This window comes from Varanus komodoensis, unplaced genomic scaffold, assembly GCF_004798865.1.
Source record: "Varanus komodoensis strain SLA01 unplaced genomic scaffold, ASM479886v1 scaffold10, whole genome shotgun sequence".
Classification (NCBI taxonomy): Eukaryota; Metazoa; Chordata; class Lepidosauria; order Squamata; family Varanidae; genus Varanus; species Varanus komodoensis.
This window is the reverse complement of record NW_025335269.1, coordinates 1,584,617-1,610,032: the sequence shown is the minus strand read 5'-3', so window position 1 is coordinate 1,610,032 and position 25,416 is coordinate 1,584,617. Positions and strand designations below refer to the sequence as shown.

The window sequence follows — 25,416 nt, the reverse complement described above, 5'->3', positions numbered from 1 at the left end:
TTTCAGTTGATCTTGGTTGGGGGTTGGAAACTTTTTTATCATTCTGAAGGATGCATTCCCTCATAGCTAACCTTCTGAGGCCATGTACTAATATTGGGTAGTGTGCCATTAGTTGTATAAACAAGAACACTTGGTGGCTTTGGATAAGAAAGGCAAGAAAAAGTTAGCTTTTATTTCAGGCCAATATTGTGTCAAGGCTCTCCGTTACTTTCACAGTGATGTCAGAGTGAAGACTAACTGGACTGTCTGCAATGCACAGCAGATGACAAAAACCAGGAGATGATGACCTCATTCACACATAGCACTAGCCAAAGCATTGTTGAATTTTGGGTTTGTTGTGATGCGCAAACCCAGGTGCACTAACAAACATGATTTGTTAACTACAAAAACCCCTAAAGAGAACTCATGGGTTGCTGTTGGATTGTGAACTCTGGATTGTTTAAACCATGGGTTGTCATTATGTGTAAACCCAGAACTACATAAACAGAAAGCAAGATAAGTAAAAAAAAAAAAAAAAATACAACTGTTCTAAATGCCAGTGCTACAGCATAACAAATGTGTTTGGGCAAAACAAAAGGAGTGTGCAAAGGAGAGAAACAACTCACAGACTCTGAGTAGGGCAAGAAACCATGGTTTAAATAAAGCAAAGGTTAGCATTATGTGCAAACCAGGTTACAGGTTCCAACCAGGATGACCACTTGGGAAGCCTGTGGCTCTAGCACTTTCTGCATAGCACAGATCTAGTCACCTGTTATAACAGAGACCTGCAAAGGAGAGAAACTGTAAAAGGCTGAGTTCAAAGCAGTTTCTGGTACTACAGAAACTGCTACAGTCATGTACACTCCACCCCCACCCTGCTTCCATAAAGCATCCACTATATAGTTTGATTTTCAGCACCCAAAAGCCTGGCTCCTATGAATATTTCAGAGAACTGACCAGAGCTCCAGCATCTATAGATAAATAACTAGAAGTACAATAAATGAGTACCCTTTTGTATACTATGAGCTCACAAACAGAAAGCATAACTTTCTCTGAGGGCTCACAGAAACCCGTATGAAGCAAATTGACAAAGTAAAAGCTAGAAAAGTAAAAATAAATGAATAGCTCTTATTGCAACATATTATCAGTTTGAAATAGGCTCAGTTTCACTAAAATAAGCAAAAGCTTGAGTTATCAGCATGTGACTTTCTCACAGCCCCTACATGTTCTGGGTTAGCACTGTGGATATGGTTCAACAAGACCTCATCAAGAATGGGCTGGGAGCAGTTTGTAGTGATAGCCAAGTGTCCAAGAAACTACAAAAGAACCCTAATCTCATGATAGATTTCGTCAAGGTCGGGGCTCTCTGGACCTTTTATGAAGATTCAACAAGCCCTCCCCAAGAATCACAAAACAAATTCAAAGGCAAAAGCACACATGGGCAACCTGTAGTGTGGCTCAGTGTGCATTTTCTTCCCAACTCTGTTTTCTTTTCTTTTTTTTCTATTAAAGAAAAGGTTGAGTTGGAAAAACCAACTCTTGTTTTTTCCAACAAATTATCTAATCCTTGTCACCATTGCTATCTTCTGTAAAACTACAAAGTGGATGTTCTGGTGGATATGGAAGTGAGGGGCACTTGTCACTTCTGAGAAGCTTTAAGAAAATATGTAAAGAACAGGTTAAACACACATTTGTGCAAAAAACCAACCATGCTACCAAACCTACATTGGTTATTAATTTCTTATATGGCAGCTCCTCTATAAAACAGATAAAGAACATAAAACAAATTACCTTATACAAAAATGTAAAGCATAATAATGAAAAAGAAAGAATGCTTACCAGTGAAAGCACAAAATTGAGAAGAGCAGTACCACTGTGGAAAAGGATAGTTACTAAAGTTGTAACTGTGGTGAACAGGAGGCTCACATTGTGACTCATTACTATCCAGAGGGATTCCATGATCTGTAAGAGAGTAGAGTGGATGCCTGAAATGGCTAGATGGCAAGACAGTTAAAAGTACCATTGGTATACAATACTTTGGACTGATATGGAGCATTACTACTGGCATCAATACCTGCAGCAGTATACCTTATTGCTTAAATATCCTAGTATTTTCTCCATATTAGAAATAGCAGAGTGACTGAAAAATATACTGAAACAACACTACCGGGAATGACAAAGTCTAATATTCACTCTATAATGCTTGCTCAGCACAAATAAGATGAGTTTTTCTGAATTCATGAAACATTTTTCAGAAAATTACCACAATGTATATAACTTTGGATCTATTTTTAGGGAAAAAAAATAAAGGCATTGCGTGAGTGGCTACTAGTCTAGACTTGCGCATGAGAATCTCAAGAATGCAGTAGATACAACCTGGCTTCAGAGAAATTTAGAAAATCTTGCAAACTCAATTGACAAACTTGATTAAAAACATTGACTAAGGATTTTTTAAGGCAGGTAGAAAACAATATTTAGATCACAGAGAATGACAGAGAAAACTCTAAAAGGAAGCACAAAATGGAACATAGAAAATAAATTAATCCAGCAAAAGGGACAGGATAAGACAATATTATAAGCTAGATCATGAATCACACACAGAGTGCTTCTGATAAGGCTTGCAGAAAAGAGTTTCAATAGTGTCTTAAGGACACAAAAAGCATAAGCACCATGAGAAATTATGTACTTCAGTGCACGTCAGGAATAAACTGGTAATATCCTCCTCTATAGAGAATGTTTTTTCTTACGTTATTATGAAAGATACATACGGAAAGAAAAGTCTCAATGTTCTCATGAACAAATGAGGCAACATCTTGCCAATCAAGCAGGTCACCTGGCCAACTGTTCTGACGGCTTAAATGCTGCTTTTGTCCTTTGTGTCTTCCCGGATGAGTTACATTCTATCAATTAAAGGAGAAACATTAACTTCTACTCACAGAACGTTATTTGGATTGGATTTTCTGAGAATACATTTAGTTGCAAAGGAAATTAAATGCCTGGTGTGAACTCTACTTAAAATAGTACTCTCATGTCTTGTTCATACTTCAATTTGCCCCTAGGATTATAACCAGGATGAAAATGCACCCTGTACCCAATTCCCTTCATGTGCAAATAAGCACAGAAAGCCAGATTTATTTAGACACGTGATATCTGTAACCAGAGAGACTTACTTTGTTACAGGTTCTATAACCACGATCAATCATATTAGTAGTATTAAATTTACTTTGAATTAGTGGACTGGAAATGTGACTACAGCACTTACTTTTACAAACCAAGAATGATATAATCTGTCCCACAGCTCCAGAACTTGCTTTTCAATCACAGCAGTGTTGTTCACTTTATCTCCTAATATTTTATGGAGCTATAAAACATAAAAGGGTGTTTTATGCTAAAACAGCTGAAAAAAGAATACAATAGCAGTTGATGTACATTTAACTAAAATTTGTTACCTGCAAAAAGACCTTTCATCTCCAACACTGCTAACATTATTGCAAAGGCTGTAAAAATGTAGATTACAGGAACCACTAGCTGCCAGGTTGAGCAAGTTGTTCCTATCCCTTCCTGGGGCTAATAAATATTTATTTTATTTGAAGCATTTTACCTATTCAACTGAAATAAGACTCCCAGGGTGGCTTACAAAAACTAAGATAGTCCTATTCTCAAGTTTGTAACAATAAAGGACATGGGGGAAAGTTGTTTTTTTTAATAAAGGAAAAATGATTAGGAGAGAGGAAGGGAAAAACAAACTCAGGTCTAGTTCTTAGTTATAAAATTGCTTTAACAACCAACTAGAACAGAAGTAGTGCATAAAGAAGAGGAGGCAAAGTAGAAACCTGACGAATCTCCCATGGCAAAGTATTCCACAACTGGCGTGCCTCCACAGAAAAGGCCCTCCTCAACTTTCCTAGGAAGAGGAAACTAGAAGGTCCTCCACTGATGATCTTAAACAGGGGTCTCAAACTCGCAGCCCGCGGGCCAAATGCTGGGACGGGCGGGGCACAGGGGAGGGGCCCTGCGGCCTTCAAAGCGCCAGCGGCACCCGGGCCGGCCATGGGATGAGCGGCCCACCACCACCGTGGTGGTGGAATACTTGATGCAGCCCAGTCTCACCCAGACTCTACTTCCAGCAGCCCCCAGGTAAGTTGAGTTTGAGACCCCTGATCTTAAACAATGGGCAGAAATGTATAAAGTAAGGCGCTCCCTAAGATAATGTAGTCCTTAAACATCCCTCATCCATGATTTAATTGTGGATAAGAAGGCTGACCTGGCTTGTATTAAAGAGACCAGAGTGGGAAATGGGGGGATGTCTCCCTTATCCAATTATACCTGCCCAGGTATCTGGTGCAGCACCAGCCAGGTCCAGGGGGAAGGGGATGGTGGCGGAGGGATCGCCCTGGTTTATCGAGACTCATTCTTCCTTGCAGGGCTCCCTGTCCTCTACAGTCCGGGTCTAGAATGCTTGTACCTGGTGTTGGGCAACCAAGCCAGATTAGGGATTCTGTTGGTGTACCGTGCACCCTTCTTCCCATCAGACTCCCTACCTGAGCTGATGGAGATAATCTCGGACCTGGTGTTGAAGACCTCCAGGATGTTGGTCCTGGGGGACTTCAATTTCCATGCTGAGACTGTTCTAACTGGGGTGGCTCAGGACTTTATGGCTTCCATGACAGCCATGGGGCTGTCTCAACATGTCATCAGCCCAATACATGAATGAGGTCACACTCTGGACATGGTTTTCTCGACAGGACAGGAAGACAGTGATCTGGAAGTGAGGAATTTGATTTTAACTCCTTTGTCATGGTCAGATTACTTCCTCGTGAGGTTTGAGCTCGGGGTTGGCTTCTCCCTCTGTAAGGGTGTGGACCTCATTAAAATGGTCTGTCCTGGAGTCTTATGGATCCAGATAGATTCCTGAGGCCTCTGGGGGACTTTCCAGTTGATAAAGCTGGCGTTCCTGTTGATGCTCTGGTCAATTTGTGCAACAGGGAAATGACCAGGACAATCGACACAATTGCTCCTAAGTGTCCTGTCCTGTTCAACAGAGCCCACTCGGCACCATGGTATACGCCTGAGTTGCGGGCAATGAAGCAGGATGGGAGATGATTAGAGCACAGATGGAGGAAATCCTGGGATGAATCTGACCGAGCACACTTAAGAGCTCACTATCAAGCCTATGCTGTGGCAGTGAGGGCAGTGAAGAGGCAGTTCTTCTACACTTCCATTGCCTCCTCACAATGCCGTCCAGTGGAGCTTTTCCAGGTGGTGTGTGTCCTAACTCACTCGGGCGAAAACAAGATCTACTGGCACCATCAGCAGCCCACTGTGACAACTTTGCCCACTTTAAGGAGAAAATTGCTCAGATTCGCCACGAGCTGGACTCCACAGTTAATAATATTCCAAAACAAGAGGTGTCCAGAGTTCCATCTGGTCCATGATTATTGGATGAGTTTCAGTTGCTGCGGCATGAGGATGTGGACAAGGTGCTTGGGCTGGTATGCCCTACTACCTGTTTACTTGACCCTTGCCCTTCACTGCTGCTTATTAGAGCCAGACACGGGACTGGAACCTGGGCTCAGGTCCTCAACGCCCCGCTGAGGGAGGGTCAGGTCCCTGCCTCCTTAAAGGAAGGGATGATCGGGCGGGTCCTGAAGAAGGCGTCCCTGGACCCAGAGGTGGCTGCCAACTATAGACTGATGGCCAACATCCTGTTTTTGGGCAAGGTGTTGGAGCAGGTGGTGACGAGACTGAAATTGATTATCTGGAACCATTTCAGTCTGGTTTCAGACCCAGTTATGGTACTGAATCTGCCTTGGTCACTTTGTACGATGCCCTATGCAGGGAAAAGGAAAGGGAAGTGCATCCCTGTTGGTTCTCCTGGACCTATCAGTGGCTTTCAATACCATCAACCATGGTTTCATTCTGGACAGGCTGGCCAAGTTAGGAGTAGGAGGCTCTGCATGGCATTGGTTCCACTCCTATTTGGCTGGCCGATTCCAGAAGGTAGTGCTGGGGGACTACAGCTCTGCACCATGGCAGCTTTGCCATGGAGTACCACAGGGCTCCATCTTGTCCCCCATGCTTTTTAACATCTACATAAAACTGCTGGGGGAGGTCATCAGGAGATTTGGGCTGTGGAGTCAACAGTACGATGAAGACACCCAGCTCTACCTCTCTTTTACATCCAGTCCAGGTGAGGCAGTGGCTGTCCTGAACCAATGCCTGGCTGAGATAATAGGCTGGATGAGGGCCAATAAACTGAGACTCAATCCAGATAAGATGGAGGTCCTGCTGGTGGGCAGTTCAGGTATTCAGAGAAGTGATCTTGGCCCTCTCCTGGACAGGGTTGCACTCCCTCTAAAGGACAGGGTCCGCAGATTGGGAGTGCTCCTCAACCCAGAATTGTCCCTGGAGGCCCAGGTGATAGTGTTGGCAAGGAGTGCTTTCCTTCAGTTCCAGCTGATCCATCAGCTGCATCCTTACCTGGACAAGCATAGTCTAGCAAAAGTGACACACGCTCTGGTAACTTCCTGATTATTGTAATGCGCTCTATGTGGGGCTGCCCTTGAAAAAGGTCCAGATACGTCAATTGGTCCAAAATAGAGCTGCCAGATTGCTGATGACTACCAGTTTCAATTCTCATATAACGCTGGTCCTCTGTCAGCTTCACTGGCTCCCGAATGAAGTCCAGGCCCAATTTAAGGTGCAGGTGTTAACCTATAAAGCCCTAAACGGCTTGGGATCAGAATACCTGAAGGAACATCTCCTTCCACATAAGCCCTTGAATCCCTTAAGATCTGCAGGAGAGGCTCTGCTCTGGGAACCCTCATTAAAAGAGGTAAGGATGGTTTCTACCCAGAGGAGGGCCTTTTCTGCAGTGGCACCCAGACTATGGAATGCACTCCCCAAGAGAGGTTTGACTGGCACTGACTTTATATTCTTTTTGGTGTCAGGTGAAAATCTTTTTTATTTGCCCACCATTTTAAATGTTAGGATTTTAATCTGGTTTTAATCTTTTTCACAGTCGCATTTTGATTTTGATTTTGCTCTTGCTTTTGATTCTGTTTTGATTTTGTTCTGATTTTGAAATGTTATTGTTGGTTTTATGTACATTTTTAATTATTGTTAATTGTTGGATTGTTTGTTTTGATTTTTGTAAGCCGCCCTGAGACGCTTTTGTGTACAGGGTGGGATATAAATATTTTAAATAGATAAAATATTATAAATAAATAAATAAGCAAGCAAGCAAGCCTTTTAGAACTTTATATGTCATCGTCAAAAGCTAGAATTCAGCCTGGACTGAAATAGAAAACGAGTGCAATCGACAGAAGATCGGTGTAACATGTTCATAAGAGGATCAGTGTAATATGTTAAAAACAGTTCTCGTCAGCAACTGTGCTGCCCTGTTTTGGATCATTTGAAGAGTCCAGATTCTCTTTAAGAGAAGCCTCACATGCAGTGCATTGCAGTAATCCAGTCTGGAGGTCACCAGTGCATGAATGACTGTGGCAAGACTACCCTCATCCAAGTACGAGTGTAGTTGGTAAATCAGCCAAAGCTGATAAAAGGTGCTCTAGGCAATTGAGTCCACTTGGGCAACCAGCGAGAGCTCAGGATCCAGGAGCACCCTCAGACTATGAACCTTGTCCTTTAGCGGAAGTGCAACCCCATCCAGGGGGTTCTGAGTTTACCTTGCTGAAAGTGTTGTAACAGAATGCAATTTTTCCTGTCTTTCCTGAAGGTCAACAAGGGAGTCCTACTAGCAAATGAGTGTGCATTACAAGAAGGAAAAATAGAAAAAGAAAAGAAAGGGGAGAGTGAAAAAAAATAGAGATTTACCCCTTGAGCTCCTCCGAACCATTAGTATTTCCAATTCTGATGCTGGAGCTGGGAATCAAGAGTTCTGATTCCCCAAAATGGCATTTCAAGAAACAGGAAGGAAAAGAGACTGGAGATGCCAAGACTCTATCCTCCTTTCCTCCTGCTCTGAAACACTACTGCTAGATAGCCAAAAATGGTCATCTAGCAAAAATGCAGAACAGGAAGAGTGGGAAGATGTGGCTCCCACTCATCTCAATCAGATTGTACCCTAAATTGTTGAAATCATATCATGGACCATGCTGAGTCACCTTTCACACAAATAAGTCTGCTTAGTTACTAAGATATTCCCCAGAAGACCTTCTCCAGGTTTCCCAGCTTTTAGAAAATAGGTGAGCGGTCAGTGGGAATAGGACCACACTGAGAATGAAAATAGAAAGAAAACAATGTAAACAACAACCAGCATTTAGAACATTTAGATACATCAATCCTGCAGAGTACATTATTTTAGTTCAAAACAAATAGATATATGCTCAGTATTAAAGTACTTGAGTAGGGACTGATGCAGGTTCTCCAAATATGCTAAGCGTGGAAGTTTTCTTATATTAACTGTGCTTTCACAAACAGGAAATCTAGTTCAACAACATTATTTGACAGTCGATAGGGAAGATTTGAAAATGAACTAACTTAAAACCTTAAATGTACAAATTAGTCATAGGTGCATGTCATTAGACTGAATCCAGAGAAGCTTCCTCCACTTAAGCAGGTCCTTGCTCCACTTTCAACCCATCATATATCAAATTTATTTTTTACTGGACTTTTTTCATGAAATTTGATAGGTGGTGGCAGGCTTGAAGGGAAGGGGAGGAATCTTCCAGAGGGTTCAAAGTGACTCCCAGAACCCTGAAGTTGCCCACCCCGTAGCAGAAGAATATCAAATCATTTTTCCATAGCATGTGGTTACAAAAAGAGACTTTGCAAACTGCTAATCAACTAGTGCCATCAAATAAGGGGATACTGAATTTAAAAAAAATTAAAGCTATTATCAGAACAGTGGTATCAAAAAACTGGTCTCACCCTTACCTTATGTGTTATCCATTCTCGACCATACTGATATACATTATTGGCAGCTGAATTCAGAGCCTTCTGAATAACTTGAGCTTCAGGAAGCCAGCTAGTTTGAAAAAATAAAATAAAAACAATTCCAGTTATGTGTCAAATACTTCACATCACAGCAACTAAATGGCAGACATATAGAAAACCACCCAGAAAGACTAGGAAATTTTGTCCTTTTTTGAATAGCAGATTCCCATGCCCTGTAATAATATGCTTTAAGAAGTCTCCTCAGATTCCACAGTGATTTGGCAACCTGGCATGGTAGACAATTGCTAAACCAGCCTGAAATTCACTTGGGTTTGGGTCTAGAAGACAGATTTGTCTTTGTTTCAAAATTTCCAGAAATTTTACATTTCCCAGCAAATAAAAAAGGTGCTTCTTCTGCTACTTCTGTTGGACTCACAGGAGTGATCACTTCTGCAAGGGGACTTTCACACTTCTATTTAAAAAAAAAGCCCCCAAATGTACCAAAGCATTTATTTTCTGAGTGGGACAAGTCAGTGAAGAGTCTTTCTGTGATCTCCACTTACTTACCCTGTTCCAGAAACAAGCAGTTCCACTTTCCTCTGGAGTTATTTTAAAAATGTAAAATTCACAATGACAAACTGTAATTCTGAAAGCAAAAGGACCCAAAGGACAAACCAACGGAACTTTCACATGTTGGAAAGTTACAGTTTGTTCAGGATTAAATATTTTTAATGGTAATCTGTATCTACATTACAGTATGAACCAATTCAGTCTCAGTTTCTTTCATCTTCTCAAGACAAATGAATTCTAATTCTTAAACACCTCTGCAAGATTTATTATACAAGCATTTTTGGGACTTAAAAACAAGACACACACTTTTTACTCTGTATCCAGTTGCGGATTTTTAGCCTAAACAAAGGCTTAAAAATGCTTATAGTCACATTTTAACATGATCAAGTAGAGTCGGGCCACCTCTGCATGATTTAGCCCTGCCAGATATTTATGAGATCCCAATCTGTGCAGACACACCTAAGCTGCTTCTATTTTGCAGTTTGCAACCCACAAACACCTCATCTGTAGGCTCTCAGTGTGACATCTGAACTTGGTTACCCAACCCAATGATAATTTAAGAATAAATCATAACTTAATTTTAGATTAACCCTGCAAAGCATGGATTAACTAACTAATCCAAGATTTGCCCATAAATGCTGCTATGATATTTATTTATTTATACATATATTTATAGGCCACCAATAACTACTAAGGCCTTCCTAGGAGGCTTACAACACATTAATGATATTTGAACTGCTCCACTGAAGCAGTGGCAAACCTTGCATAAAGGATATTGGAATGGAGAAGGAGAGTCCTTATCGCACCTTTCTTTTCAGCAGCTTTCACCCTCATCCAACCAATGGCTTGCTGCTTTGGAGAACCTGTAACATTCACTGTGAGGTCAAAGATTACTCCCTATCTTACTCTCAGTGTACACCACAAATGTACTTATCAAATTAAAGGATCACTTGCCACTGCCAAGCACCACTGTGGACCTCAGTGCCAAGATTAAAAGAACATTCATATGCTACAGGGTATGGCAGAGGATTATCCTTTCCAACCGTATCACATTACTTCAGTGTTCTTACTTGGCCCATTCTGGGTGATTGGCTACAGTTTCATTAATCAAGCTGCTTGTAACTTCAATCATGTGCACACTTTCTTGATGCACCTAAAGTCAACACAAAGAGGAGAAATGTGAATGAAATTAATGCAACATTGCATGCCTCTCGCTCCAAATGAATAGAAATGCAATGAAGGGAAAAAAAGAGGTATCATCTGTAATATTTGGTTTTAATAAACCCTCAGTCTTCTTTTGGGGGGGAGGGGTAGGATTGAGGATGATTGGTAGTTTTGCCCTGGATGCTTTGGCAAATTGGTATTCATTCTCGAAGGAGAAGAACTATACCTTCATAGGTTTACAAAAATGTATATATAAAGGATGTATGAAAGTCCTATGCCAAACATTTTTTTTCTTTTGTATCATGCCTATTATACCAGACAGTGGACTGGGATTGCCTTGTTTTTCAGTATATGTATAGTATCTAACATAGAAACATAGAAATTGAGCAAGTCAGAAGGGGCCTCCCGGGCCATCTAGTATGACCCCCGGCTCCAGCCGGCTCCACTCATGACATGCCCACCATGTGCATGTCCAGCTTATCTTTGAATACCCTCACCGATGGGGCCTCAACCACCTCCCATGGAAGCCCATTCCACACCCTGGGGGTCCTAACTGTCAAAAGATGGAAGCGCTTCCTGGCATCTAAATAGAACCTTGGTTCCCTGAGCTTTGTTCCATTGGAGCGTGTCCTGCCTGCCTTCCTCTACAGGGGAGAACAAGTCTCTACTCACCCTTGTGTGACATCCCCTCACATACCTGTATGTTGCCAACATTTAGACAATATTAGGTGTTTTATAATTGCTTTTCATAATCAATAATAATAATACTTCTATATCAGAACAGTTGCCCTTCAGCAGCACTATTCCATTAATTATCTTTATTAGTTTATCCACTTTAGCTGAGTTTATCCTTGGCAATATTTTAGTACTAATAATAGTGCTCAACCCCTTCATGGATCACTGCCTTGTCGTGGTGAACGGGCTTGCATAGCTCAATAAATCTATGAGCTATGCTGTGCAGGGCCACCCAAGACAGACAGGTCATAGCAGAGAGCTCTGACAAAACATGATCCACTGGACAAGGAAATGGCAACCCACTCCAGTATCTTTGCCATGAAAACCCCAAGGACAGTACCAAAAGGCAAAAAGATATGACGCCGGAAGATGAGCCCCTCAGGTTGGGAGGTGTCCAATATGCTACAGGGGAAGAGCAGAGGGCTAGTTCTAGTAGCACCAGAAAGAAGCAACTGGGTCAGAGCTGAAAGGACACTCAGTTGCAGATGTATCTGGTGGTGAAAGGAAACTCCGATACTGTAAAGATCTATACTCCATAGGAACCTGGAATGTAAGATCCATGAATCAAGGCAAGCTGGATGTGGTCAAACAAGAGATGACAAGACTGAACATGGCCATCTTAGGAATCAGTGAACTAAAATGGACAGGCATGGGCGAATTTAATTCAAATGACCATCAGGTATACTACTGTGGGCAAGAATCCCTCCGAAACAATGAAGTAGCCTTCATAGTCAATAAAAGAGTAGGAAAAGCAGTACTGGGATACAATCTCCAAAATGACAGAATGCTCTCAGTTCGAATCCAAGGAAAACCATTCAACATCACAGTAGTCCAAGTCTATGCCTCAACCCCTGGCACTGAAGAGGCTGAAGTAGACCGGTTCTATGAAGGCCTATAACACCTTCTAGAATTAACACCAAATGAAAAGGTCAGTTTACATTCTAATCCCAAAGAAGGGCAATGCCAAAGAATGTTCAAACTACCGCACCATTGCACTCATTTCACATGCTAGCAAAGTTATGCTCAAAATCCTACAAGCTAGGCTCCAGCAGTATGTGGACCGAGAATTACCAGAAGTATAGGCAGGATTTCGAAGAGGGAGAGGCACTAGAGATCAAATTGCCAACATACGCTGAATCATGGAGAAAGCTAGGGAGTTCCAGAAAAACATCTACTTCTGCTTCATTGACTATGCTAAAGCCTTTGATTGTGTGGATCACAGCAAATTGTGGCAAGTTCTTAAAGAGATGGGAGTACCAGACCACCTTATTTGTCTCCTGAGAAACCTATATGTGGATCAAGAAGTAACAGTGAGAACTGGTCACGGATTGGTTCAAAATTGATTGGTTCAAAATTGAGAAAGGAGTTTGGCAAGGCTGTATACTGTGGCCCTGCCTATTTAACTTATATGCAGTGCACCTTATAAGATAGGCGGGGTTAGATGATTCACAAGTTGGAATTAAGATTGCTGGAAGAAATATCAACATCCTCAGATATGCAGATGATACCACTCTAATGGCAGAAAGTGAAGAGGAACTAAAGAGCCTCTTGATGCAGGTGAGGGAGGAGAGTACAAAAGTTGGCTTGAAACTCAACATTAAGAAAACTAAGATCATGGCATCCGGTCCTCTCACTTCCTGCCATATAGATGGGGAAGAAATGGAAGTAGTGACAGATTTTATTTTCCTGGGCTCCAAGATCACTGCAGATGGGGACTGCAGCCAAGAAATTAAAAGAGGCTTGCTCCTTCGAAGGAAAGCTATGGCAAATCTAGACAGCATACTAAAAAGCAGAGACATCACCCTGCCAACAAAAGTGTGTATAGGCAAGGCTATGGTTTTCCCAGTTGCAATGTATGGCTGTAAAACCTGGACCATAAGGAAGCCTGAGCGCCGAAGAACTAGGGCCTTTGAATTGTGGTGCTGGAGGAGACTCCTGAGAGTCCCTTGAACTGCAAGGCGATCAAACTGGTCAGTCCTAGAGGAGATCAACCCTGACTGCTCTTTAGAAGGCCAGATACTGAAGATGAAACTCAAATACTTTGGCCACCTAAAGAGAAGGAAGGACTCCCTGGAGAAGACCCTAATGCTGGGAACAATAGATGGCAAAAGAAGAAGGGGACGGCAGAGGATGAGGTGGCTAGATGGAGTCACTGAAACAGTGGGCGTGAGCTTAAGTGGACTCTGGGGGATGGTAGTGGACAGGAAGGCCTGAAGGAATGTTGTCCATGGGGTCACGATGGGTCGGACATGACTTCACAACTAACAATAACAATAGTGCTCAAATTACATTTTGCACTTTTATACTGATATCCGTTTATTACAGTCTTAAGTAATAAGCATTAAACATTAACTTTTGTGAATCAAACAGTAATACTGCTTAATTGGACACAGTACCTTTGCAGTAAGGAGTAGGGCAAGCAGGAGGGTGCCTATTACTAGCAGAAATATAATGAATATGCTAATAATTTTATCTAGCATTTTCTCCAACCACACGATCATCTGTGCAGAACAAAAAGAAGAGAGGAAGTCACAAAACATTAAGTAATCAAAATCCCATGTATACGTACTCAAATATTTGTGGCAATTTTCCATCTCAGTAAGATACTTGTGTAAAAAATAACTGCAAAACAGGGTATACATACTTAAGCAGCATGAGAAATGAACATGACTTCATAAGATGTGAGTGATTTTGTTAGTATTACAACACAAAACAAACACCTAGAAAAATTTAAAGGTTTAACATTTGGTTACTATACTGAAGCAACTTCAATTGATTTCTTATCTTGTTGTACTGAATAATCAGATGTTCCTTATCTAGGCATGGAAAGGCAGGCACATGATAAGCTGCTCAATGGGTGCCTTTGTAACCTCAAAGGATTTTTTAGAGAGTAAGTGCTGAAACTCCTTTAGCCATTAGACATTACGGGGTTTCTACATTAATACAGAAAGCGGGACGGGGAGGGGGAAGGCTAGCATAAGCTACAGCACCTATTTACATGCCTAGCAGAAGCTATGCTCAAGCAAACTGTTAGGGTGTTGAACATGAAAGAGCTCCCTTGCTAACATCAGGTGTAATCTGTAGCACCTTCACATAAAGGGATTGGTGTCTGTGCTCATACACAGAAAAGAAATCACTACATTGATTTTACAAAAGACAAGGGACTGCTTGACCACATATTCTTCACAGTTAAATAAGGAACTGACCTAGATAAATACATGCATGTGAAGGCCTACAGAAGTGTAAGTAGAATTAATGCTCAAGTAAACATCATCAACTGGCAGCCTTGGCATCACCACAGAAAGGAGAATAAATAGCTAGGCTCTTATTTTTTCCTTGATCTTAAATGAGATCTCAAAATTCTAGATCCTGGAAAATTTGAAAAGATTACTAATCAATTTACTTATACATTCAGCTGTGGGGATCATGTACAGGATGTTACTGTTACCAAAATGTAAGAAGTATGAATATTGTTATCCATTTGTCTCATATTTTATTTTGCTTATCTCCAAAAAACAAACAACCTGACTGACAGTTTCTTAGATACATTCCACTGATCCCAAATGACTGCAAGCATTAGGTTACAAGGTTTATGGCATCTCTTTCTTCAATAATTCTTTTATACAGACATTAAATAACTTGAAATAAATGCAATAAAAATTTCATTTGTTTTGCCAAATTTGTCATAAGGGAGGAATTCACAATTTCTAAGCCAGACAGTGTGCTACAAGTATCACCTATTGAAAGTAGTATTTCTTTAAAAATGGACAGATTCATTATTTTTTGAGACTGGGATATTAGACATACTCATTGCCATCTTTGAGGATTGCTCTCTAAAAATAAGATCTTAGTAAAAATTTAAGATACTCCCAAAGACTGCCAAATAGTTCACACCATCAGGAAGGTCTTCTATTTAAACTAAATCCTTTTTCTTCGGTCCTATCCTCTGGAACTCCTTCATGGATCACTGTTTTGTCATGGCAAAGGGGCTTGCATAGCTCAATGAAGTTATGAGCTATGCCGTGCAGGGCCACCCAAGACGGACAGGTCATAGCAGAGAGCTCTGACAAAACGTGATTCACTGGACAAGGAAATGGCAACCCACTCCAGCATCCTTGCCATGAAAACCCCATGCACAGTACCAAAAGGCAAAAAGATATGACGCCGGAAGATGAGCCCCTCAGGTCGGAAGGTGTCCAATATGCTACAGGGGAAGAGCAGAGGGCTTGTACTAGTAGTGCCAGAAAGAATGAAGCAACTTGGTCAAAGCCAAAAGGACACTCAGTTGCAGATGTATTTGGTGGTAAAAGGAAAGTCCGATGCTGCAAAGATCTATACTCCATAGGAACCTGGAATATAAGATCCATGAATCAAGGCAAGCTGGATGTGGTCAAACAAGAGAGGACAAGACTGAACATTGACATCTTAGGAATCAGTGAACTAAAATGCACAGGAATGGGTGAATTTAACTGGGATGACCATCAGGTATACTACTGTGGGCAAGAATCCCTCAGAAGAAATGGAGTAGCCTTCATAGTCAATAAAAGAGTAGGAAAAGCAGTACTGGGATACAACCTCCAAAATGACAGAATGATCTCAGTTTGAATCCAAGGAAAATGCTAAAGTAGGAAGCCAAAAGATAACTGGAATAACAGGCAAGTTTGGCATTGGCGTACAAAATGAAGCAGGGCACAGGCTGGTAGAATTTTGTCAAGAGAATACGATGGTCATAGCAAACACTCTTTTCCAACAACCCAAGAGACGACTCTACACATGGACATCACCAGACGGTCAACACAGAAATCAGATTGACTATGTGCTCTGCAGCCAAAGATGGAGAAGTTCTATACAGTCAGTAAAAACTAGACCAGGAGCTGACTGTGGCTCAGATCATGAGTTTCTTGTTGCAAAATTTAGGCTTAAATTGAAGAAAGTAGGGAAAAGCACTAGGCCAATCAGGTATGACCTAAATCATATCCCTGATGAATATACAGTAGAGGTGACAAATAGATTTAAGGAATTAGATCTAATAAACAGAGTACCTGAAGAACTATGGTTGGAGGTTCGCAACATTGTATAAGAGGTAGCAACTAAAGCCATCCCAAAGAAAAAGAAATGCAAGAAAGCAGAATGGCTGTCTGAGGAAGCTTCACAAATAGCTGAGGAAAGAAGGGAAGCAAAAGGCAAGGGAGAAAGGAAAAGATATACCCAACTGAATGCAGAATTCCAGAGAATAGCTAGAACAGATAAGAATGCCTTCTTAAATGAACAGTGCAAAGAAATAGAAGAAAACCATAGAATACAGAGGACCAGAGATCTCTTCAAGAAAACTGGATATATGAAGGGAACGTTTCATTCAATGATGGGCATGATAAAGGACCAAAATGGCAGGGACCTAACAGAGGCAGAAGAGATTAAGAAGAGGTGACAATATTTCACAGAAGAACTATACAAGAAAGAGCTTTACATCCCTGATAACCACAACGGCGTGGTCACTGACCTCAAGCCAGACACCCTGGAATGTGAAGTCAAATGGGCCATAGGAAGTCTGAGCAACAACAAAGCTACTGGAGGTGACAGTATTCCAGCTAGCTATTCAGAATCTTAAAAGACGATGCAATAAAAGTACTACACTCAATATGCCAGCAAATCTGGAAAACTCAACAGTGGCCGCAGGATTGGAAACGATCAGTTTACATTCCAATCCCAAAGAAGGGCATGCCAAAGAATGTTCAAACTACTGCACCATTGCACTCATTTCACATGCTAGCAAAGTTATGCTCAAAATCCTACAAGCTAGGCTCCAGCAGTATGTGGACCGAGAATTACCAGAAGTATAGGCAGGATTTCGAAGAGGGAGAGGAACTAGAGATCAAATTGCCAACATATGCTGGATCATGGAGAAAGCTAGGGAGTTCCAGAAAAACATCTACTCCTGCTTCATTGACTATACTAAAGCCTTTGATTGTGTGGATCACAACAAATTGTGGCAAGTTTTTAAAGAGATGGGAGTACCAGACCACCTTATTTGTCTCCTGAGAAACAAATGCAGACGATACCACTCTAATGGCAGAAAGTGAAGAGGAACTAAAGAGCCTCTTGATGCGGGTGAAGAAGGAAAGTCCAAAAGTTGGCTTGAAACTCAACATTAAGAAGACTTAGATCATGGCATCTTGTCCTATCACTTCCTGTCAAATAGGTGGGAAAGAAATGGAGGTAGTGACAGATTTTATTTTCCTGGGCTCCAAGATCACTGCAGATGGGGACTGCAGCCAAGAAATTAAAAGAGGCTTGCTCCTTCAAAGGAAAGCTATGGCAAATCTAGACAGCATACTAAAAAGCAGAGACTTCACCCTGCCAACAAAAGTGCGTCTAGTCAAGGCTATGGTTTTCCCAGTTGCAATGCATGGCTGTGAAACCTGGACCATAAGGAAGCCTGAGCCCCAAAGGATTGAGGCCTTTGAATTGTGGTGCTGGAGGAGACTCCTGCGAGTCCCTTGGACTGCAAGGTGATCAAACTGGTCAGTCCTAGAGATCAACCCTGACTGCTCTTTAGAAGGCCAGATCCTGAAGATGAAACTCAAATTCTTTGGCCACCTAATGAGAAGGAAGGACTCCCTGGAGAAGAGCCTAATACTGGGAACAATAGATGGCAAAAGAAGAAGGGGACGGCAGAGGATGAGGTGGCTAGATGGAGTCACTGAAACAGTGGGCGTGAGCTAAGTGGACTCCGGGGGATGGTGGAGGACAGGAAGGCCTGGAGGAATGTTGTCCATGGGGTCGCAATGCATCGGACACGACTTCGCAACTAACAACAACAACAACATCCTCTGGAACAATAGAAAACATAATGACTACTGCACTTATGTGACATCTATTCAAATATTTGAAGATTGCTATCAGATTACCTCTCAATTTTCTCCAGGTTCAGCATACCTAACTCCTTCAACTTTTCTTCTAGGACCTGATTTCCAAGCCACTCACCATCTTTATAATTATTATCTGGACATATCCAGTTTGTCAATATCCTCTTTGAACTGCACTTCCCAAATTGGACAAAGTGCCTTGGCTGATGTCTGACTAAAGCAGAATAAAGGGTTATCATTACCTATCGTGATCCTGCAATGTAAAACTGCACTGGTCTTTTTAATTGCTAACTCTGTTTAAGACTTTTGTTTACTAGAAGTTTTTCTCACATCAAATCAGGTGTCATCCATCATGTATCTGTGCAACTCAGTGTTCCTACCTCAATGCAGAATATTACATTTATCTCCACTGAAATTCAAATCCTCTTTCTATCTTATCAGGTATCAGATACCCCACCTAATTTTGCACCATCAGCAAATCTGAAGAGCATCCCCTTAATTCCAGATGGTTTCCCACATCTATGTAAATTAGAGTTTTAAAAAAGGGTGGGATAAAACAAAAGCTATGCTTTTTGATTATGCATGTTTTAATTAAATTTTATACTGCCCCACAGTGGAAGCTCTCAGGGTAGATTACATGATCCATAAAAACAAATGATGAACATACAATTAAAATATCATAAAAAACAGAAAAAAACAGAACTGAAAACAACTGATAAAAACAACTGAAAACAGATGATAAAAACAATATAAAGAATAACCAAAAGAGTAACACTGCAAAATCTGGTGCTCTCCCTCAAGCCCTGAATGCCCAAGTCCTTAAATTCCTCAGAAAAGAGGATTGGTGCCATCTTAACCTGGCACCAAAAAGAAGGCAGATTCAGATCAAGCTGTTGGATGAAAGATGGATCAAGAAGCACCCCTAACCTATGAGCCTGCTCTTTCAGGGGGAGTGCAACAGGTTGAATACCCCCCATCTGGTCAAAGAAGCCACCTACCAACAGCATCTAAATCTTGCCTGGACCAAGTTTCCGTTTGTTAGCCCTCTTCCAGTTCACTGCCATAGCCAGACACCAGTTTAGCACATCCACCACCTCACCTGCTGATAATGAAAAGGAGAAATAGAGCTGTGTGCCATCAGTGCTACAAAATTCCAAATGACCCCACTCAGTGGCTTCATGTACATCTTAAAAAACATGGGGGATAGACCAGACCCCTTGAGGACCTCCATGCTGGAGAATCCATGAGGCTGAACAATATTCCTGAAGCACCATCTTCTGGAGAAGGCCCTCCAAGTAGGACCACCACAACAGAGTGTCCCCAGTCCCAATTCAAACAATTGCCCCAGAAGGATACCATGGTTGATGGTATTGAAAGCCACCGAGAGGTCCAACTTTATCAACAGGGTTGCACTCCCCTGTCACTCTCCTGGCACAGGTCATTTATACAGGGTGATGAAAGCTGTTTCTGTGCCTAAACCAGGCCTGAATCTCATCTGAAATGGATCTAAATAATCAGCCTCATCCAAGAGTGCCTGGAGTTGAATGGCAACCACCCCCTCAAGAACCTTGCCCAGGAAAAGGTTATTTGCCATTGTTGTTCAGAACATCTGGTTGAAGGATGGGTTTCTTCAGAAATGATCTTACCGCTGTCTTTATAAGGCAGAATGGGACCACTTGCAAAGGAATATTAATTACCTCCCTGGCCCATCTAGCTGTTCCTTCCTTGCTGGCTCTTATAAGTCAGAAGGAGCAAGCATCTGGTACAGAAGTGGTTGCACAAACCTGTCCAAGCACCTTGTACATATCCTCAAGCTGGAAGAATTGAAACTCATTCAATAAAACACAACTGGGCTGTGCTCTGGAGATCTCTACATATTTGACTGCTATAGCTCTGGAGTACAAGTCCAGGTGGATGCAGGAGATTTTTTTTCCTGAAAGTGCCCAGGAAGTAAATTACAGCAGAGCTGAAATGGTTCCAATGTGTCCCTGGGGCCAGAATGGAATAAGCCCTGGACAACCCTGGAAAGTTCTACTGGGCAGCAAAGAGAAGACTGGATAGAGGCAGTGAGGTGCTTCTTTGCCGCCTTCAATACCTCAAAATATACGCAATTGTAGGCACACACCAGGTTTCTACTACATTCACTGGAAGTTTTCTTCCATCTGCACTCCAGCCATCTCCCAAGTTGTTTCATCACAAGCTCTACAAGGAGCTATCATTTCAACCCAGGTCCACTGTTGCACTCCATCAAATGCCCAGAGTTTTGAAAGGAGCACCAGCCATGTCAGTTGGAAAATCTGCCAAAGTCCTCTGGAAACCATTGGCCTCTGGAGATTGACCACTTTAATAGGTCCCCTAAACTTGTGGAGGAGAAAAAACGCCATCAATTTACATCTCAGCAGGTGGTGATCTGACAATGACAAAGGGACTGAACTGAAGTCCTCCAATTCAGAGCACCATCCCCATGTCCAGCTGAGAAGACCAAGTCTAGAGTATGTTTTGCCACATGCATCAGGCCAATGACATTTTAAGATAGTCCCTTGATTGTCATGGAAGCCATGAAATCCTTAGTCATTCCAGATAGGATGCCCTCAGTTGAAGTCCCCCTGGACCAGCAGCTTAAGGACTCCAACATAACATCCAAATCTACCTCCATCAGTTTAGGTAAGGAGACTGATGGGTTGCAGGGTGGGTAGTACACCAGCAGAATACCCAATCTGTCCCGTTGATCCAAGACAAGGTGCAAACACTCCAGACTAGTCACTGGATGGGCAGGACACTGAGGGGGGAGGTGGGGGGATTGAATTCTTATACAACATGACAAATCCCTCTCCCCAGCCCTCATGTCTACCTGATGCTGAACCAAGTGCCCTAGTGGGCACAACTGGGAAACACTAATTTCTCCCTGTTCATCCACCCAGGTCTTAGTTATACATGACAGGTTGGGCACTTCATGCACAAACATGAATGAGGGAGGTTTTATTCCACACTGATCTGGCATTTAAAAGCAGCATTCAGAGCCCCAAGGACAGGGTGATGTGGCAGAACCAGAACACAGCACTCCCATAAGCTGTCCAGGCCATGATTCGCTTATCTGGCCCCTCCTCCTCCTAGTAGTATATCTCCCTCTGTTCATCACTAAGGGGGACTCCCATTGTCTCCCCATTTGGACCCATAGTCATTCTCTCAGCCTTGGCAGTAGCAGAACTTAAAGTGCCATGAAGCAGTCTTCTTCCCCACCAGTTCCTACACCTCCCCTCCAGTCCCAGTCCTGGGGTACAGAATGTCCTGGCCAGGGTCTTCACCCAGTCCAGCAACAACAGTGGGTCTGCATTTGTGCTGAGGAGGCAGCTGCTGGATCACTAGACCAGGTGCAGGCACTCCTGATAGGCTGTGCTGGGGCTGGGAAGAAGCTGGAAGTGGGGGTGGGGGCAGCTGTAGTAGCAGCATGCCTTAAACTTCAAGCAGCAGTCCCCACCAGTCCCCCAAGCCTCCTCACCAGTCTCTGTCCTGGGGTGCCAAGTATCCTGGCTAGAGTCTTGGACAAAGAAAGTACAAAATGTATTTGGGATATGCATAGTGACTTAACAATGTAGAAATACCTGTTGAGCCATGCATTTTTCTAATTATCCCCAAAGAACATACAAAGACATATTGTGATAGCCCCATTCCTCAAGGTCTGTTGAATACACGCACAATAGGTGAAGAATGTCCAAAAAGCGGTTCAGATATGCACATTCTCCAAAGCCTGCTGGAGGTTATGCATAATGCCCAGATAATGTGCACAATTCCCTCTCAGGAAGATATTACATGCATACTCTCCACAAGGTGCACAGCAGAATGTGCACAATGACTCTTTGTTATGCCCATTAACCATTCAACACACATTACTCTGACATATACACTCTACCTATCTTTCCACTACAAACAGACAACTGCATCATTATATTACCTAGCTGCTCAAATTTAGGGGAAGGGGAAGACTTTAGAGGTTAGCTAAGGTGTTCAGAAAGAAACTAAGGGTTGACATACACAGAATGCCATTGTATCCAAGGAACAGCCAGCTTAAAACCATGATTTTAAAGCTTAGTTAACAGCATAGCCTAGTTATCATTAATCACAGTTAAAAGTTGTGCTAACATAAGCCTTATTCATGGTTAAGGTGATGGTAGGAATATGTACAGAAAGTAAGAAGGCAAAATAACCCAACAAGATTTCTTCCTTCATCACAATCAATGAACCAAAATAATCTTTTAATTGTTGCAAAACCATATGGATCAGAGCAATTAAATGGATGGCCTTATTTCAAGCAAAGACCACCTTGAAGCTGAATGATCCATCATTACCTTTTCTGTCAAGCTTGGCATCTGCCTCTAAATTGGTGCATTTATTGTTTCAGGGGCTAGGGAAAAAAATAAGCTAAACTATTTTACTGTTCACTGAACATAGATTTCTCTATCACTTATCAGGAAGCCCCAATAAATTTCATTCTCTCCCTGCTAAAAAAATACTCTTGAACATTAGTGTTTTAGGCTCATACTCAAGTAACCTATTCACATTATTTACAACTGAAAACAACTGCCATGTATTATATCTAAATGTTACAGAAACCAAGTTAAGCTACAGAAGGTTATCACTCACTTAAGAAAAACAAGATATATAGTCAACATTGTCTCTTTTTAACAAGTTTTTTAATCTTATCCAAAATTTTGTACCTGTAGTGAAAGCACAAAAGCTCTGTGTCTGTGTGTGTGCGCGCACACAAGTGCAGAATGATGTTTCTGAATTAACTAAGTTATCAGGGAGCCATTTTACCCTATCAAAATAAATGAGAATGTGAAAAAACCAAATGTTTAAGCTAAGTAGGGTCCATTCTATCCTGAGCAGCTTTTCAAAACACGGTTGGGAAAATCTTAGCATTTTTCTTATATTACAAGGTTTATTTTTAATATGTCCGTATCACACTTCGGGATGCAGGTGGCACAATCATTTAAACTGCTGTGCTACTGTGCTGGTTGATTGAAAAGTCGCCAGTTCGAATCTGCACAACGGGGTGAGTTCCTGTTGCTGTCCCAGCTCCTGCCAACCTTGCAGTTCAAAAGCATGCAAATGCAAGTAGATAAAAAGGTACCACTTTGGTGGGAAGGTAACAGCGTTCTGTGTACTTCGGTGTTTACTCATGCCGGCCACATGACCACAGACACTGTCTGCAGACAAACGCTGGCTCCCTCAGTTAGGAAACAGAGATGAGTGCTGCCCCCTACAGTCAGACATAACTGGACTTAATGTCAAGGGGAAACCTTTACCTTTACCACACTTCAAGAGCACTGGAATATTTTTTTGATTTTTTAAATTCCCCCTTCCCCAGTACATACATAACTGAACATAAGGCTTATTACAAAATTACCAAAGGAATCACAGAATTCAATTTTAAAGTGGGAGTCTATGCTGCTCTGAGTTGGCTTTTTCTTGACACAGGAGTTAAAACTCCATACAGCAGCCCTGTAACACCATTTTTATTTCTAATATTCTTTTAGTCTGCTGGGTGACACTGAACCGTTTTCATTATTCACTACAAGCTCAGTTATTTAAGCCTAACTAGTGGATTGCTTCCCCTTCATGGATCACTGCCTTGCCATGGCGAAGGGGCTTGTGCTACTGGGGAAGAGCAGAGGGCTAGCACTAGTAGCATCAGAAAGAATGAAGCAACTGGGTCAAAGCTGAAAGGATGCATCTGGTGTATCAGTTGCGGATGTATCTGGTGGTGAAAGGAAAGTCTGATGCTGTAAAGAGCTATACTCCATAGGAACCTGGAATGTAAGTTCCATGAATCAAGGCAAGCTGGATGTGGTCAAACAAGAGATGACAAGACTGAACATCGACATCTTAGGAATCAGTGAACTAAAATGGACAGGCATGGGTGAATTTAACTGGGATGACCATCAGGTATACTACTGTGGGCAAGAATCCCTCAGAAGAAATGGAGTAGCCTTCATAGTCAATGAAAGAGTAGGAAGAGGAGGACTGGGATGCAATCTCCAAAATGACAGAATGATCCCAGTTCGAATCCAAGGAAAACCATTCAATGTCATAGTAGTCCAAGTCTATGCCCCAACCACTGGTGCTGAAGAGGCTGAAGTTGACCAGTTCTATGAAGGCCTACAACACCTTCTAGAATTAACACCAAAAACTGAAGTCTTTATCCTCATGGGGGATAGAAATGCTAAAGTAGGAAGCCAAAAGATAACCAGAATAACAGGCAAGTTTGGCCTTGGAGTGCAAATGAAGCAAGGGAAATGTTGGCAGAATTTTGTCAAAAGAACACGCTGGTCACAGCAAACACTCTTTTCTAACAACCCAAGAGATGACACTGCACATGGACATCAGCAGATGGTCAGCACAGAAATCAGACTATGTGCTCTGCAGCGAAAGATGGAGAAGCTCTATACCATGGGACCTCAAACTACGGCCCACAGATCGAATACAGCCAGGCCATGGTCATTTACCTGGCCCACCTCAGAGCTTTTCAACTCACTCAGAGAAAACAATCTCTGAACGAGTCAGAAAGCTCTGAGCCGGTGCAGGCGTTCTCTGAAACTTTCAGTTTCTAAGACTAGCAGAGAGCTGGTGCATGCGCCAAACTGTAACAGCTCCCTTCAACTGCACATGCGCCAGCTCTTCACCCTATTAGATGCATGCGTTGGCTCAGTATACAGAGCGGGAATACTCTTTTCCAACAACCCAAGAGACGATTCTACACATGGACATCACCAGACGGTCAACACAGAAATCAGATTGACTATGTGCTCTGCAGCCAAAGATGGAGAAGTCCATACAGTCAGTAAAACCTAGACCAGGAGCTGACTGTGGCTCAGATCATGAGCTTCCAGTTGTAAAATTTAGGCTTAAATTGAAGAAAGTAGGGAAAAGCACTAGGCCAATCAGGAATGACCTAAATCATATCCCTGATGAATATACAGTAGAGGTGACAAATAGATTTAAGCAATTAGATCTGATAGACAGAGTACCTGAAGAACTATGGACAGAGGTTTGCAACATTGTACAAGAGGTAGCAACTAAAACTACCTCCATATATGCCCAGCCGCCCCTTGAGATCAGCAGGAGAGGCCCTCCTCCGGGAGCCCTCAGTGAAGGAAATTAGGAGGGTGGCTACTCGGAGGAGGGCTTTCTCAGCGGTGGCGCC

General features: G+C 42.2%; 1 protein-coding gene across 5 annotated transcripts in view; it reads right to left on the bottom strand.

Moving 5' to 3' along the window:
- TMEM245 (transmembrane protein 245) overlaps nucleotides 1-25,416 on the bottom strand; it is an 86,525-nt gene that overhangs the window by 32,741 nt on the left and 28,368 nt on the right. For 4 of the 5 annotated variants that reach the window (XM_044452376.1, XM_044452382.1, XM_044452398.1 and 1 more), the window contains 6 exons: nucleotides 13,743-13,847; nucleotides 10,518-10,600; nucleotides 8,878-8,968; nucleotides 3,242-3,340; nucleotides 2,748-2,879; nucleotides 1,819-1,941 (listed from right to left, as the gene is read on the bottom strand). In XM_044452376.1, the coding sequence (XP_044308311.1) occupies nucleotides 1,819-1,941; nucleotides 2,748-2,879; nucleotides 3,242-3,340; nucleotides 8,878-8,968; nucleotides 10,518-10,600; nucleotides 13,743-13,847 (633 nt within the window). The remainder of the gene's footprint in view (nucleotides 1-1,818; nucleotides 1,942-2,747; nucleotides 2,880-3,241; nucleotides 3,341-8,877; nucleotides 8,969-10,517; nucleotides 10,601-13,742; nucleotides 13,848-25,416) is intronic. The other variant, XM_044452388.1, reaches the window with a different exon arrangement.